Below are 16,580 nucleotides of genomic sequence, written 5' to 3'. Positions count from 1 at the left end.
AAGCAGCAAGCAATTAGAACAACCTCTCTGCAGGATGGCCCCGACAACACGTATTACACTCCTTTTTCTCAATTATATTCTGATGATAATAAATTGAAGCAGGCTAAGAAAAGAAAATTAATTTTATTATAAGAAACACCTAATGAAGCTTTTATTCACTTATGACAGAGATTTACCACCTGGTGAGAACAACATTCTGGGCTCAAATAAAAATTTAGATTCTATTCCCCACTCAAAAAGGAAGTAGATGTGACATAGTTTTTAGGGTGATAAATTAGGGAATTAATGGCTAGATCATAAGGATTGAGACAAACATTTTAACCTAAGAAGTATATATAAAATATTACTGTTGTTATATCCTTCCTTACAAAGACCAAGATAGGATTAAAGGATTTACTAAAGACTACTGATGCCTACCACTGTGATTAAAAGTAAAAGAAAAGTAACAGGTCATTTTCCTGGGATTAACATTATGTTTCTTTTCAACTAGATATTTATATCTACAAAAAAAGTATTAACTGGATGGTCACATCACATAAATTGGCTTTCTTCTTTTAAGAGCAAGGTATTATTTTAGGAATAAATATCTTTGTGAAAATATCCTAGCTCTATTAATTTTTCCTGTCTAAACCCCAAAATATTGGCAAATCCGAATAGCTAGATTTTTTTTTAAATACATCATTGCAAAAGCAGCCATTCTGATGGCACTGAAACAGTGCTCCAGCATTCCAAAATACAATTTGAGTTAGAAAAATACTGATCATGGTGAGTAACTTTTTAATGTTAAACATATTTAAGTTATTTGAAAATGGATATACTGTATCCATCTTAACTCTTAAACAATTAATGCAAGTAGCAAGAATAGTGTTCTCCAACCATTCTAATAAATGTAAGGTGCACTGTACTTTCAGAGCTGTCAATAAATCTTCAAGAGTAAAACCCAAGGAATTCTCCTTTTGCCAGACTTGTTTTGATGGCTCCCAGTAGATAGACTAGAGGAAAATCCATCTTATGAGATGAAGGAAGGGAACCCATTTTTTTATTATTTAGAATAGTCTCTTCTGTATCTTTATCTTAGGTGCAAAAAAGGACTTCTGTATCTTAGAGAAGAAATTCAGATAATTATTTCTTTGCAGCAATAAATATGAACTGGCTTGTTTTTAACTCATGCTAAAAATAAGCATCCCAATTCTATACTAACATATATGATGTCAAAATATTTTAAACACCAAGAACAAAACATCTTTTTAAAAACCATACTATTCCTTAACTATTCATTAATTTGACAACGATTCACATTGAACATTAAGGGTTAGGCAATGTAGTAGACATGTGAGGAGATAGTGGCAAGCAAAAACTTGGCAGAACTTGCAGTACAATCAATAAGATGGATGTTAATCAAATAGCTATCCAAATAAAATAACTGTACCTGCAAAATGGTATCTGTATTAGACCCTTCTCATCCTGCTAATAAAGACATACGTATAACTGGGTTATTTATAAAGGAAAGAGGTTTAACTGACTCTCAGTTCAGAATGATCAGGGAGGCCTCGGGAAACTTACAGTCATGTTGGAAGTGGATGCAAACACATCCTTCTTCGCATGCCAGCAGCAAGAAGAATGAGTAAAAAGGGAAAAGCCCCTTATAAAACCATCAGATCTCATGAGAACTCACTCACTATCATGACAACAGCAGCATGGGGGTAATTGCCCCCATGATTCAATTACCTCCCACCAGGTCCCTCTCATGACATGTGGGGATTATGGGAACTACAATTCAAGATCTGGGTAGGGACACAGCCAAACCATATTAGCAACAAAGAGGAGAGCATAGCCTTATGTAAACTGTATATAATAGGGCTGTGTGACTTGATGAAGTTGGTCAGGAAGGTTCTACCAAGAAAGTTGTTAGTAACCCGACATCTGAAGGATGTTGTACATTAATCAGGCCAAGAAGAAAGCAAAAGCATAGGAGAGAAAGAAAGATACAACATGTGCAAGTGTCTTGCAATGGGAGGAAACATGGCAAATACAAGGGCCTAAAAGAAGATATTCTATATCTGAGAGATAAAGGATAGCAAAGAAGGGAACATGGCAAAGATAAGGCTGTAGACATAGGTAGAAGTTGACCATGTAGAATAGTTTAGCACATATTATGCTTTGGCTTTGTTTTTATTCTAAGTGCAATAAGAAGCCATTACAGATATTAGATAGGAGACACACCTCCACTTTCCATTCTTTTACCCTAATCACCTAGACGTTTCCAGTGGCCTTTCTCTCAGTGTGTTCCAGGGAAAACGGAATGCTTTATCTAATAATCAATTTGGGAAGAATCTCTAGACATGAGTAGTTCAGCTCAAAAGTCCTTCTTCCTTTTGCAAGTAGGCTTGCCTCAGAAGAAGTTACAATGTAAATCTTACTTTGGCAGACCTTCCATGAAGGCAGGCTACCTGGTCCAGCACTGCCCTGGGATCGGTAGGCAAATCTTCCTGATTCTGAAGCACAGTTTTCTATTTAGTTCTCAAGTAAACTACATTCTCTATGTACCTGCAGTGATAAGGATAATATTTTGGTTATTCTTTTACCTCTATCCTTTGACTTATTATATTGTTTATAATCCAGACAAAAAGAGGCATGCTGTTTATTAGAGGAACCCTAAGAGACTCAGCAGAACAGTTTTCATGAGGGAGCCTACATGATAAAAAAGAAATGGATGAAATGCTTGTTGAGGAAAGCAGAAGAGTAACTTGAAAGAAAACCAAGTATGAATTAGACAAATATGGTGGCCTTTCTTGATGTTGATCATGGATTCATAATACTATCAGTGTCCTCTCTTTAAACTTTATAGCATCCTTGTCTCTTAAGAAGAGGTATAAAAAAGCCAATACTTGGTCTCAGCCAGGGTTATAGTTTTACTAGATAATATGACTTAAAGAAAGAAGAGCACAGAATTTCATGATATTGGCCAAGAGGTTATCCATTTATTTACTACCGTGTCTTCAATGTTTAGACAAGTGTCTAACAGTTATTAGATACTAAACATATATTTGTTGAATGAATAAGATGTTTTAGAAAATAAAGAAATAAAGTCAGGGTCTGATTGAACAAAAGAAAATACAGGGATAAATGAACTGGAAGACCTGTTGAGGTCAAAAAATGATTACAGTGAAACTATTCATACTTGAACAAGATAAAAGAAGGGAGATGGTAAGATATTAAAAGATCATTTTCAAGTTATAGCATTTACAAGTGATACGATGGACTATAGGGCCGTGAAATGGGAGGCTGAGGAGAAGTGGAGGAAGTTATTGAGGATGTGGAGGTTAAAAACCTTGGAGGCCATGATAACAAGATATCAGGCAGGCTGATATCAAAACCTGGAAGGGATAGAAAGAGTATAACACCTGATGCCCCTTCTTCATTCAGTGGGAAATGAAGAAAAAAAATTCTTGCCTAATTCATGTCAGTATTTCTTGTAAATCTTAATCAATTCTACTCCTATCTCGATTCAACTACTTCTTATCCTTAGGCTTATGATCCAGTTATAACTTTTAGCCAGAATTCATTTTCTTGAATTTACACATTTGAGTGTACAGGAGATGGGTCCAATAAAATTCTAACGAAGTTGTACGTGTATGATTACTAATGTAATCAAACTGGGATATGAAGCATGGTGAGAATATAGAACAATTTATCACACAGCATAGAGAATAGGGTGTGAAAGTTAATAGGAAACGCTCAGTAGTCATAAAAACGCAAGTTCAAATGCTAATTATACCACCATATGTAAGGATTTGCCATTTTCTTTAAAATCTAAAAAACAAATTTCTCAGCTTCCTCATTTATAAAATGCATGTAACAACAAAACAAACTTCATGGAGTTCATATGATTATTAAATGAAATAATGCACTTAATAACTTTGTAGGATCCAAATACATGCTAACATTTATTACTGGTTTTTATTTTACAAATGTTAAAGTATTTTAAAAGAAATATAAAATATCTTACTACATATGTACCTATATCTTTGTGTGTGTGTGTGTGTGTGCACACGTGTGTGTGTGTGTGTGTGTGTATACACTATAAAAGAGTACAGAAAAGCTGACAATAAATAGGAACAGTCTTCTTCCCTACCTCTCTGGATACTAGTCCTTCACCAAATATGTGACTTGTAAATCTTCTCTCCCAGTTTGTGTCTTGGCTTTCAAAGAGAAGAAATCTTAATTTTGATACAAATATGTTCATTTATTCTTTTGTAGATCATGCTTTTGGTGTTTCATCTGAGATATTTTAGACTAATAAGGTCACAAAGATTTTCTCCGCTTTCTTTTAAAAGTGTTATTCTTTGAGGTCTTACATTATGTCTAGGATCCATTTACAGTTAACTTACGTATAAAATATGAGATTTAGGTAGAAGTTACAAGTGTGTATTAAATTGTTGTTGTATGAGTTGTTGAAAAGACTATATCCTCTCTTAGTGAACTGCATTTGTACTTTTTTAGAATCATCTTTTATTTTTAAAACACTTTTGAAACTTCTGCTACAACAAGATATTCCAGATTTATTCATGTACATTCTCTACAGCAGTCCCAGAATTAGCTATTTCTCCAGGGAGTGTTGGTTACTTTTAATGAGAAATATGTGTGTACTTTACAGAATTTTGCTGAAAGTTCCACCCAACAACTTTCTTTTATATCTCATCCATACCCAGCTACAAAAGATGCTAGACAATAAAATTTTTTAGTGTGCCGGACTTCCTAGAGTACTGCTATCATGGAAGAAAGATAAGCTAGATATTATAAAACAATTTACATTTGTTGATAAGGTGAATAATGTAATAGAGAATAATTTCTTAAGACCAAAAGTATAATTCATATTGATACATTTGATTACAATTAAATTTAGTCTAGAATATATACAATGCTCAAAATATAGTCACAGTGGGAGAAGATTTATAACTTCCAAAAGAGAACTGGTGTTAAAATCAAGAGAAGCCACACCTGATAAACCTTATCCACTTCTAGATTTAATATAGATGGAGATATCATGAATTTTGAGCTGATGACATATTATGAGTCTTCTGGGATCAGGGAAAAGAATTAGTGAATTTTGAATATGGAAGGATGTGACCTGTTGCCCCAAAAGGCAAACTGAGGTAGGCTGTCTGCAAAAATAGCTGCCAAGAATTCCTACCATTCCCATATGCATCTGCCTACCTTTTTGTCAGGAGATCGAGTTTATATCCTTGTTTGAAACTCAGATGCCCAGGGCAGGTGCAGTGGGAGGCCAAGGCCATTGGATCACCTGAGGTCAAGAGTTCGAGACCAACCTGACCAATGTGGAGAAACCCCATCTCTACTAAAAATACAAAATTTGGCTGGGCATGGTGGTGCATGCCTGTAATCCCAGCTACTCTAGAGGCTGAGGTAGGAGAGTCACTTGAACCCGGGAGACAGAGGTGGTGGAGAGCCAAGATCACACCATTGCACTCCAGCTCAGGCAACAAGAGTGAGACTCCATCTCATAAATAAATAAATAAATAAATAGAAACTCAGATCCCCTCATAACTTGTATCAACCACTAGAATATGGTAGGAATTACATTATGTGACTTCCAAGACCTCAGTTCCAAGAGGACTGGAAGCTTCTTCTTTCATTCCCTTGGGGGCCTAAGGCACCATATCAAGTAGTCTGGTCATCCTGCTCAATAGATTACATGGAAAAAGGCCAAGAGAACCTGTTTCAGTCATTCCAACTGAGGCAAAAGACATGCAAATGAAGCTGTCTTAGATCATCTAGCTCTAGTCAAGCCTCCAATGACTACAGTTGTATGAGCAATCTCCTAAGACTAGCAGAGGAACAGCATACTTGAAACTAGTCCAATTGAGTGCAATACAGCTATCAAAATAATGAGCAAATAAATGGTGGTTGCTTTAAAGCATTACATTTGAGGCAGTTTGCTTTAAACCAGTAGATAACTAAGTGTGATGATATTTGTAAGCCATGTAAATAACTGCCAAAGAGCAACATCAGCAGAGGAGGCAGGTGGACACAATGAACATCAATGGATATTAGTCTTTTTCCTAAGCCACCCATGCTCTTGCCTAATTGGTTCATGAACAAAGTGACCATAAGACAAAGATATAAATTATACATGGGCCCAGCAACATGGATTTTCATTTGCCAAGGCTGATTTGGCTACACTCATTCCTGAGTACCCAAGCTGCCAATAGCAGAGACCAACATTTAACGCCACACCATTCCATGGCTAGATCAGCCAGTCACTTAGTGACAGTTTGATTATACTGGACTATTTCCATCGTAGGAAGCTCAGTGCTTCATTCTCAGTGGAAGAGACATTTACCCTGGACATAAATTTGTCTTCTCTGCTGAAATCCTTCTGCCAAAACAACCATCTGTGGACTTAGAGAAACACATACTCACTACTGTGATATTCCACACAGCATTGTTGCTGACCAGGAAACTTCTTTTGTAGCAAATGAAATCTGGCAATGGATTCTTGCTTATGGAATTCACTGGTATTATCACATTTCCCATCACCTTGAAGCAGACGGCCTGATAAAATGATAAAACCATTTGAAAATTCAGTTATAGCACAATGTAGGAAAACCGTATGGCTGAGATAATTTCCTCCAAAAGGTGGTACATGTCCTGAATCAGCAACAAAAATATAGTACCATTTCTCCAATTGCTAGGATCCATGGCTCTGGGCATCCCAAAGGTAGAAATGGGAATGACTCCTCCTTAACCCTTAACCCCAAAGATCAACTAGCAAAATTTTTGTTTCCTGGGCCTGCAATTCTAGGGCCAGCTGGTTTAGATGTCTTAGTTCCCAAAGGAGGGACACTTCCATCAGGCCATACAACAGTGATTCCACTAAACTGGAAGTTGAGACTTCCACCTAGCCATTTCAGTTCCTCATGCCAGAAAACCAACAAGCATAGAGAAGAGAGTTATAGTTCTGACTGAGGTAACTGATCCTATCAAGGGCCACAGGGTTGCAAAATACAAACTGTGAGAAAAAGTATGTCTCTACTGTGTTTCTTAGTTCTCGTGCATTCTGTGATAAAAAGTTAATGGAAGAGTGGCATTAGCAAGATGGCAGAACAGAAGCTCCCCCAGCATCACTCCTTTCATAAAAACAGAAGTAGAAATTATTTAAAGACAAGAATACTGCCCTAAATTAACAAGAATTTATGGGAGGAGCAGAGAAACTCTCTGGGCCCACAGAATGGACAGAAGCCATGACCAATAAGAGAAACAGCCATTGCAGACTGCAGCCCTCTCTTCCAATCCTGTATAACATCACTCACAAAAAACTTCCCTGGACTCATAATTTCCAAGGGATTTGAGGTGAACATCCAATCTCCCTAATAGACTAGATGTCTTTGTGGGAAGCCCACAGTCCACTTCTGCCCATAGGAACCACTAAGATACCATGAGGGTACTAAAAAACTTTCTGATCAACAGTGTCCTAGCTAATATTCCACTTCCTCTGCATCCTTGTCAGCATTTGTTATTTTTTGTCTTTTTAATAATCATTTTAACTGGGCTAACATCTTATTGTGGTTTCAATTTCCATTTCCCTGATTAGTGATGTTGAGCATTTTTTCATTTACCTGCTGGCCATTTGTATGCCTCCTTTTGTGAAATGTCTATTCAGTTATTTTGCCCATTTCATAATTGAATTGTAATTTTTTACTATTAAGTTGTTTGGGGTCTATATATATTCTGGTTATTAATCTCTTCTCAGATGGTAGTTTGTAGTTATTTTCTTCTATTCTATAGGTTGTTTCTTCACTCTGATTACCTTGCTGTACAGAGGCTTTTTTAGCTTACCATAATTTCATTTGTCTATTTTTCCTTTTGTTTCCTGTGCCTTTGAGGTCTTACCCCAAAAATGTTTGCCCCAACAAATGTCCAGAAGCATTCCCTCAAAATTTTCTTCTATTAGTTTTAAAGTATCATTTCTGGGGCTAGGCATGTGGCTCATGTATGTAATTCCAGCACTTTGGAAGGCCAAGGAAGGAGGACTGCTTGAGGCCAAGAGTTCAAAACAAGCCCTGACAACATAGCAATGCTTGTCTCAAACTCTTGCTATGTTGTTTCTACAAAAACAAAACATTCATAATGTCAGGTCTTAGCATTAAGTTTTAATCCATTTTGATTTGATTTTTATATGTGGTGAGAGACAGGAGTCTAGTTTCATTCTCTGGCATATATTCAGTTTTCCTAGCACCATTAAGTGAAGAGACTGTCCTTTCTCTAATTTATGTTCTTGGTGCCTTCATTCACAGTGAGTTGGCAGTAAATGCACGGACTTGTGTATTCTCTGTTAGGTTCCATTGGTCTATGTGCCTGTTTTCATGTCAGTATCATGCTGATTTGTTTAGTATAGACTTAAAGTATATTTTGAACTCTGGTGGTGTGCTGCCTCTAGCTTTGTTTTTTTTCTGCTCACAATTTATTTGACTATTTGGGGTCTTCCATGGTTCCATATGGATTTTAGATAATTTTTTTGTTTCCATGAAGAATGTCATTAGTATTAGGATAGCAATGGCATTGAATCCAGAGACAGCTTTGAGTAGTATTGGCATTTTAACAGTATTGACTCATCCAATCCTTAAACACGGAATATTTTGCCATTTCATTGTGTACTCTTCAACCTCCCTCACCAATGTCTTACAGTTTCATTATAGAAATCTTTCACTTCTTTGGTTAATTCTCGAGTATTTAATTTTATTTGTAGCTCTTGTAAATGGGATTACTTTCTTGATATGTTTTTTAGATTGTTTGCAGTTGGCGTATAAAAATGCTACTGATTTTTGTATGTTGATTTTATATCCTGCAACTTGACTGAATTTGTTGATCAGTACTAATAGTCTTTTTGTGGAGTCTAGTTTTCTCCAAATATAAGTCATATCATCTGCAAGGATAATTTGACTTCTTCCTTTCTATCTGGATGCCATTTCTTTCTTCCTCTTGTATATCCTTTCCCAGGGAGAAATCAGCATGTTTTCTGTTGTTCCATAGATACCTACATCATGGTAAGTGGAAGCATTATTTTGCTTTTTCCTTATTTGGAAGTATAGTTTAAAGGAGTGTGTGGGAAGGCCAAGCAAAAGGTGAACTGTGTGTGGTCACTGTATTGTCACAACATGGTTAAACTGGGAACTCTATTTTCCAGAATTCTATTTCTTGTATGCATTCCAGTAAGGGTTGGCTTGAAGAGGAAATTGCTTGAGATTTGGAAAGTGGAAGTAAAGAAACAGCCATTATTCTCTGAAGGCCAGGTAAGGTGTTAGACAAATGAAAACCAGCCCAGAAGTTTCCAGCTTGTCCTGACTCTCCTCTTTTTCCCGCCTGCTAGTCCACCTGACCAACATCAGCACAAGGCCCACTGGCAGACACCCTAACCAAAACCCACAGAGACGTCAGCTATTCTGAGGCAACATCACCTCACATTCCCACTTTGGTGGCCAAAAGTGCTTGACTTCTCAGAAATTTAAGATCTCACTTGCTTACCTATGCCACTGCTTCAGAAGGACTGAGTAGTGACTTCTTTTCTGATCCTCTAATTCCCCCTTTTGGACCTTCACTTTCCTAGTTCACTCATAATTGTGTAAGGTCTAATACCTACAATAAATCCCTTTACCATAACATACATATGCATTCTGTTTCCCAGACTAAACTCAAAGATAAGACCAAAGCATAGATCATATCTTAGTCTACTTTGTGCTGCTGTAACAGAATACCATAGACTGTTGATAAAGCACAGAAATTTATTTTCCTCACCGTTCAGGAGGCTGGGAAGTCCAAGACTGAGGAGCTGGCATCTGGTAAGAGCCTTCTTGCTGAATTATCCCATGATGGAAGGCAAAACATCAGGAGTCTAACAGGGAACAAACTCACTCTTTCATAATGGCACCAATTCCCCCATGAGGGGACATTCAAACCATAGCAGATCACTTATTTCAAACTTAGCTTATAATACAGGCATACCTTGGAGATATTGTGGATTCAGTTCCAGACCATCACAATAAAGTAGATATTACAGTATTGATGATTGATTCCTTTGATCTATTATTTCTCTAAAAAGTCACCTCTTCCAGCAAGGCTTTTCCCAACTACTGTGACTAAAGTTTCATTATGCTCTCTACTACAGAACCACTTTCATATCAGTTCTCAATAACTGAAATTATTTTATTATGATCAACCATCAGAACTTCAATTTTTTAACACAGAAATTCTGTCTTCTCCATCACTGTATTCTCTAGCATTTAAAACAGTGCCTGGCACTTATTAAATGCTAATTAAAACATCTATTGAATAAATGAATGGCTTATTGGACTAATTACTGAGAATCACTAATTAAATAAACTAAAATCTATCTACTAAACATAAAAGACAGAAGTTACAGAAAATGCTAACATAAACTAAAACCTGACATTTTATGGAAATCCAACCTTATTTCACTACTAACATAATATATTCATTTTCCAAACTAATGGTACATGCATGGGGAGAGATATTAACAGACTCTCCTCTTTGCTGCTAAATACTAGATATAATTCATATATTTCAAATTAAATGTTTATTATATTTTAATGATAAAATTAATGAGAATCATCAATGAAAAACTATGGCAATTACATTTTTAAAAACAATTCAAATAACTTGTTATCAACAATAGTAAGAGTATATAACAAAATAACCATGATTATTAGTGATTTAACTATTTTTAAATGACAATGAGGTTTAGCATTATATTAGGAATTTATTGACTATTAGATATTAGAAATAGCAGCTGTTTAGTCCTAAGTAAACTATTACTATATCCCATCAACAAAGATATTAATGAACTAAACTAAATGATGACCAATACTTTTTAAAGAAATGAAATCAATTAGCACAAGTGAAAAGCCAAGAAATGACACTATAATTCACTTTTCCTATTTTAACTTACTAAACACTTTACAAATTAAAGAATTAGTCACTTTGTTAACGACATATTTTACCTTAAAGATACCCATTTTATCTACTAATCTTTACTTTCACCTTACTCACTAAGTGAATTTTTTTCTTTTATAGGAGAACATACATGCCTTGGATGAAACTATCTGTCATAAATTGCCACTTAGAATTTGAATTTGCAAGAGTTCAGAGAGTTACCAAAAAAGTAAGTATTAAAATATGATGCTAAAACATTGGTTTCATTTAAATAACTACCGACAATTCTAGAAATGGAAAAAAAGGGAAGTTTTACATTTTAGACTTGAAATGACATACATTTAAACATCCTTCTTCATGGATTTTACTAAGAAGCAAGTTTAGAAATTAAAGTATTTAATAAAGCTAAAATACTACACAGTAAGTTTGCAAAATCTAATGATCATATTGTAAATCATTGCCTGCTTTCCTAGCAACAATTTTCCATAAAATTACATTTGTATACAAAAAAATCAGAAAATTTTCCCCTTGCAAATAACATATTTGGAGGGAGAAATGAGTAAACGGTATTTGTATGCAAAATCAGTAAGGAGTACTCTGTGATAAAAATAATCCTAAGGTAGGTGCACTTTTTAAAATATTTTAATTCTTTAGTATACTTCTAAGGGTAACAATTAATAGTAAGTCATATAGAATAGTTTCTTACCCAAATTTTTTTTTAAAAAACCTTAAAGTTTCTTTCAAAAATAATTCTTACATTGTTAGTTCAAGTGTATAATTCTTAAAATTTGAAAGACAATTACTTATTTCTCTAATATAAGAACATTTTTAATAGAGCTTTTTAATAGAGTACAGGAGTTGCTATGGTCTGAATATGTGTGTCCCCACAAAACTCACATCTTGAAACCCTAATTCCCACAGTATAGTATCAGGAAGCGGAAGCTTTGGGGGATGATTAGGTCCCAATGGCCCCAGAGAGCTAGCTCAACTCTTCCACTACGTGAAGATACAGCTAGAATGCACCATCTATGAACCAGAGAGTGGGCCCTCACCAGACACCAAGTCTGCTGGGTACCTTGATACTGTATTTCCCAGCTTCCAGACTTATGAGAAATAAATATCTGTTGTTTATAAGCTATCTAGTGTCTGGTATTCTGAGATAGCAGCTGGAATGAACTAAGACAGGAGCCAAGTAATCAGCATGGTGTAAAAAGTCATGGATTTCCATATTTCCTAAATAATTTTTAAATATAAAATTGTAAACTGTTAAAACCACTACAGTATCTTTTGTTTTTAAAAAATGCTTATGCAAGGATATGTGAGTATTTGTATAAATAATAACCTTTAAAATATCTGATAAGAATAGTAGAAAAGGAAGGAGGACAATGGAAGTGATGAAAGAGAAAGAGGAAGAGCCTTGGAAGGAGGGAAAAGGTGTGAAAAGAGAGAGAATATGCTTTAATTTAATGTAGCCAATAAAAATTTAGATTGGACAATTTCAGAGATAGTGATTCATTCTAGAAAAAGCCTACTTATGAGGCACAATTAAATGCAAAGTTTCATTATATCTATAATACAATATTATTTATTCATAAAAATGTCCATCCCTATTTTAAAGAAATACGTCTACATAGTAAAATATAGTTATGCAAAACTTTTGAGTTTACCAAGTCAGGCCTAATTTTTCACTTGTAGCATCAATAAAATTTACTTTTGTACCAACAACAATTACATATAAAGGTCAATAATTTAGCTCCCTGAAATTCAGCATCCCTGAAATTCAATGGAAAGGATTTTCTTATAGCATGATCACATTTTTAAACCTATTTAGGGCAACAGTTGAAAATATGTGATGAAGAAACTGAATAAATTATACAGAAGTGCTTTTCTATATAATTTACTAACTGAGAGGCCAAGGTAGAAGGATCGCTTGAGGCCAAGAGTTCAGGACCAGCCTAAACAACACAGAGAGACCCCCCTATCTTCACAAAAATTAAATTAAAATTAAAAATTAGCTGAGTGTGGTGACATGGGGCTGAGGTTCTAGCTACTTGGGAGACTTAGGCGGGAGAAACACTTGAGCCTAGGAGTATGAGGCTGCAGTGAGCTATGATTACACCACTGTACTCCAAACTGGGTGACAGAAGGAGAACTTGTCTCTTTAAAAAAATAAAAATAAATAAAAATAAATAAAAAGTAAAAAAAAATAAATCACTAACTGGTGGTATAGTGAGGAGCTTATTCTTTCCAAAGTCTTTGAAAAATATTACTGGTCATGGCTAAGAAAAGTATCTCTGGAGTCTTAAAATTAGAGAAAATAATTATTCCCAATATAATTCTCCTATTCCACAAAAGAAGTCTTGTAATCCAACCTGTAGAAAGTTGTCACGAACTGTGACTTACTTTGTATAATATAGTTCTCAACCTTTTATACTCATATGTGTGAGAAACAATATCTCTCATTACACACAGTGATTTTCAAAATAGTATAAATGGCCTCATTAAAAGTGAGTCACTTTAAATATAAGGAAATACTAATCTCTGAGTTACATGGTTCAAATAACTCACAAAAACATCTACACCATATCAAAGTACAGTTGGGGTACACAAGTTAAGCCTACTATCAGCTACAAATTTATAAAACCTGGAACTTCCAGGAAAATCAAGCAAACATAAAGAATCTGAATTTAATAGCCAACTAATACAATAAAAAAGTAATTTTTTAAAAGCCTGATTAAATTTTCAGTTAAAATGCTCACATAATACTACACTTTGAATACTTTTAGTAATTAAAATAATGGCTTTTAAAACTTACTTAAAACTGTTTAAAGAAAACAGGTGACTAGAGAAGCATTTTATAGCACAGATGATTAAACGGACTCAACGTGTTAAGGGGTCAGGAAAAAATAACTAAAAAGCAAGTGAAGTGAGTTCAGTAGAATTATTTGGAAAACTATACATACCTAATAGGAAATTTTATATATTTCCAAAAACAGTAAATTTAAATCTTTTTAAGGCTTCAAAAATACTCTAAAATGTTTTATTTAAAGATAAAAGTAGAAATTCCTCTTAATAACGAAGTTAAATTTTGAGTTACAAAATGGGATTTTAGAGGAGGGGGGAGTTTTCTTTTTAAAACACAACAATGACTAAAGGAAACTCATGAAGTTTAATATCAATGTGAAAAATTACTATAAAATGATTTTAGCCCTACTTGTTAAGAAACTATTATACATTATTATTATATGCTGTTTCTTTTCTAGTAAACCAAATAATCATTTGATATTAGGTGTTTTACATTGTCAATGAGCTAGTTTTGTTTGTTTATTTTTTGAGACAGGTCTCACTCTGTAGCAAGGCTGCAGTGCAGTGGAATGAACATAACTCTTGTAGCCTCGACCTTCGGGGTTCAAGTGATCCTCCCACCTCAGCCTTCCAAGAAGCTGAGACTACAAGAGCATAGCTCCATGTCTGGCTAATTATTTATATATATATATAAAATTTGTGTAGAGACAGGATTTTACCATATTGCCTAGCCTGGTCTCAAACTCCTGGGCTCAAGCAATTCTCACATCTCAGCCTCCCAAAGTGCTGGGATTACAGGTCTGAGCTACTGGGCCAGCCCTAATTGTTTTTAAATCCAGAAATAAATCAACAACAAAAGTAGTACTCTAACTTTCAACATTTTAAAATATTTTCTGCATAGTTTCCCCAAATATCAGCATTCTAATTGTGACTAGCATTATAGGTTTTAATGAGTCTAATCCAAGTAAATAATAAGCAAATGAGCATGAAGACTGTGAGAAATAATCATTGGTGTATGCTCATGTTCCATAGTTATCAAGCTTACCTTGAAATCGCATGTTTAGCTTTTCCTTACAACTTAACACTAGATACAGGAAACTCTAGAAGTCATAAACAAAGACTAAACAAAATCCCCTATTATTGCCAAGATGTGTACATAATTGCAGCAGACTTATGCTGAATATATACTGAACATAAATATATGTTACATATATGTCTCTTATTCTATACAAAATCTCAGTAAACATTTTCCCAAAGAGCAGGAGGAATTTGTTCTCTCAAATTGAAAGTTTGTTCTCATTAAAAAGGTTATTTTAAATAGCCCTACTTAGAGAAATACGTTCTGAAAATAAGCTTTATCACATTCCAGTTATTATTTTCCATATGAAAAAGTCAATAAAATAAGTTTACTATAGTCAATAAGCCTGTTCAATGAACAGTGAAAAAATAATTTATCCAGAGTGATTGCAAATGAAATGTTTGCTATTTCAAAATTACATGTACCTCCCTAAAAATCAGGGCAATTAACAGAACACTTAAATCATATTAGCAGAGTTTAAATTTAGCCTCTAAACAATACTTAAAGTTTCCTTATTCCTTTATACTATTTCACAAAATAATAAATTACTTCATTATTGTAATTTTCCTTTGCTACTTATTTCAAACTATAATGCTAGGACTGCAAATTGATATAGATATACTATTGGTCTACACCTAATTATTTATAAACATTAATGGAAACAGTACTGTTCCAATCCAACACAACAATTTCCTTCTATTTTACAAGCAAGAACTTCTAACCCAGCTCAACAACAAATCACATTTCAAATTCGGGTTTGAAAACATGTATTAAAGGTACAGTTTAAAAAACAAGTACAGTGTGAAATCTAGCTTTTCGGTAAGCCACTGAATTTTTGTGTGTTTGTTTTTATGAATATCTGGTTTACTTCCTTCTTCTGGGCAAGATTAGTATGCAATTCTCATTCTTCTCTACCAAGTAAAAAAACCTACAGACCTACACTATATGAAAACTTAACTTGGTATTGCTAGATGAAGACAGGTAAGCTAGCACCAAATGAACAACTGTACTAAATTTTAACACTATTCATTAACAGTTCCATTTTCCTGAGTTTGCGTTTGTTCTTTGGCATTGGTTTAGGATATAATCCATTTTTCAGAAGGTGTTCCTTGCTGAGGCGAATTTGGGCACCATGCTGAAGCTGGAAAGAGCATAAAGCTTGTAGAGGGCGAAGCAAAGTCTGTTAAGAAAAAAAAAAAGACACTAAAAAAGTATCTGTGACAAATCATGATATTCTATCTATATTTTTCATTCAGAAATATGTTTCTTATGATGGGCTTTTAACTACGAGAAACAATAGACACTCTAATAAATATATAATTATTTCTAGCTAAATAATGTCTTTAAAATTCACACCTTAATACCACACTAAGGAATTTTAGTAAAAAGATACAAATACTGATTTTCCACATAGGTAATAAAGTCTGATATTAGTTTTATACATTAACTTATTCAAACACCAGGAAAAATTGTTGCCATTATAATTGAATCTGTAACAAGCAGACTGAGACATTTAGATGCAAAGATAAGTACATCATAACAGTCAATTCAGTTTCTCTCACAAATTAATGCAAGCTTACTGACACCTGATAACAATTAGATGATGGCAGCAATGGGTAAACGGTTTGCTGTTTCTCTCATATTAGTCGCATGGACCACATACAACTTAGACACTCAGGTTTTGGTGCGTTTGTAACCATTTAAATAATAACTGAACCTGTCTAAA

The 16,580-nt window shown here is 34.4% G+C and overlaps 1 protein-coding gene across 2 annotated transcripts in view; it reads right to left on the bottom strand.

The window, feature by feature from the left end:
- DTWD2 (DTW domain containing 2) overlaps positions 1 to 16,580 on the bottom strand; it is a 231,033-nt gene that overhangs the window by 39,477 nt on the left and 174,976 nt on the right. The window contains exons 6-7 of one of the 2 annotated variants that reach the window (XM_074382340.1): positions 9,817 to 16,034; positions 6,441 to 6,576 (exon numbers count right to left, since the gene is read on the bottom strand). In XM_074382340.1, coding sequence (XP_074238441.1) covers positions 15,864 to 16,034 — 171 coding nt within the window. In that variant the 3' untranslated portion in view covers positions 6,441 to 6,576; positions 9,817 to 15,863. The remainder of the gene's footprint in view (positions 1 to 6,440; positions 6,577 to 9,816; positions 16,035 to 16,580) is intronic. The other variant, XM_003920674.4, reaches the window with a different exon arrangement.

This window comes from Saimiri boliviensis, chromosome 1, assembly GCF_048565385.1.
Source record: "Saimiri boliviensis isolate mSaiBol1 chromosome 1, mSaiBol1.pri, whole genome shotgun sequence".
Lineage (NCBI taxonomy): Eukaryota > Metazoa > Chordata > Mammalia > Primates > Cebidae > Saimiri > Saimiri boliviensis.
The sequence above is the reverse complement of the archived record's forward strand: the minus strand, read 5'-3'. Positions and strand labels throughout refer to the sequence as shown.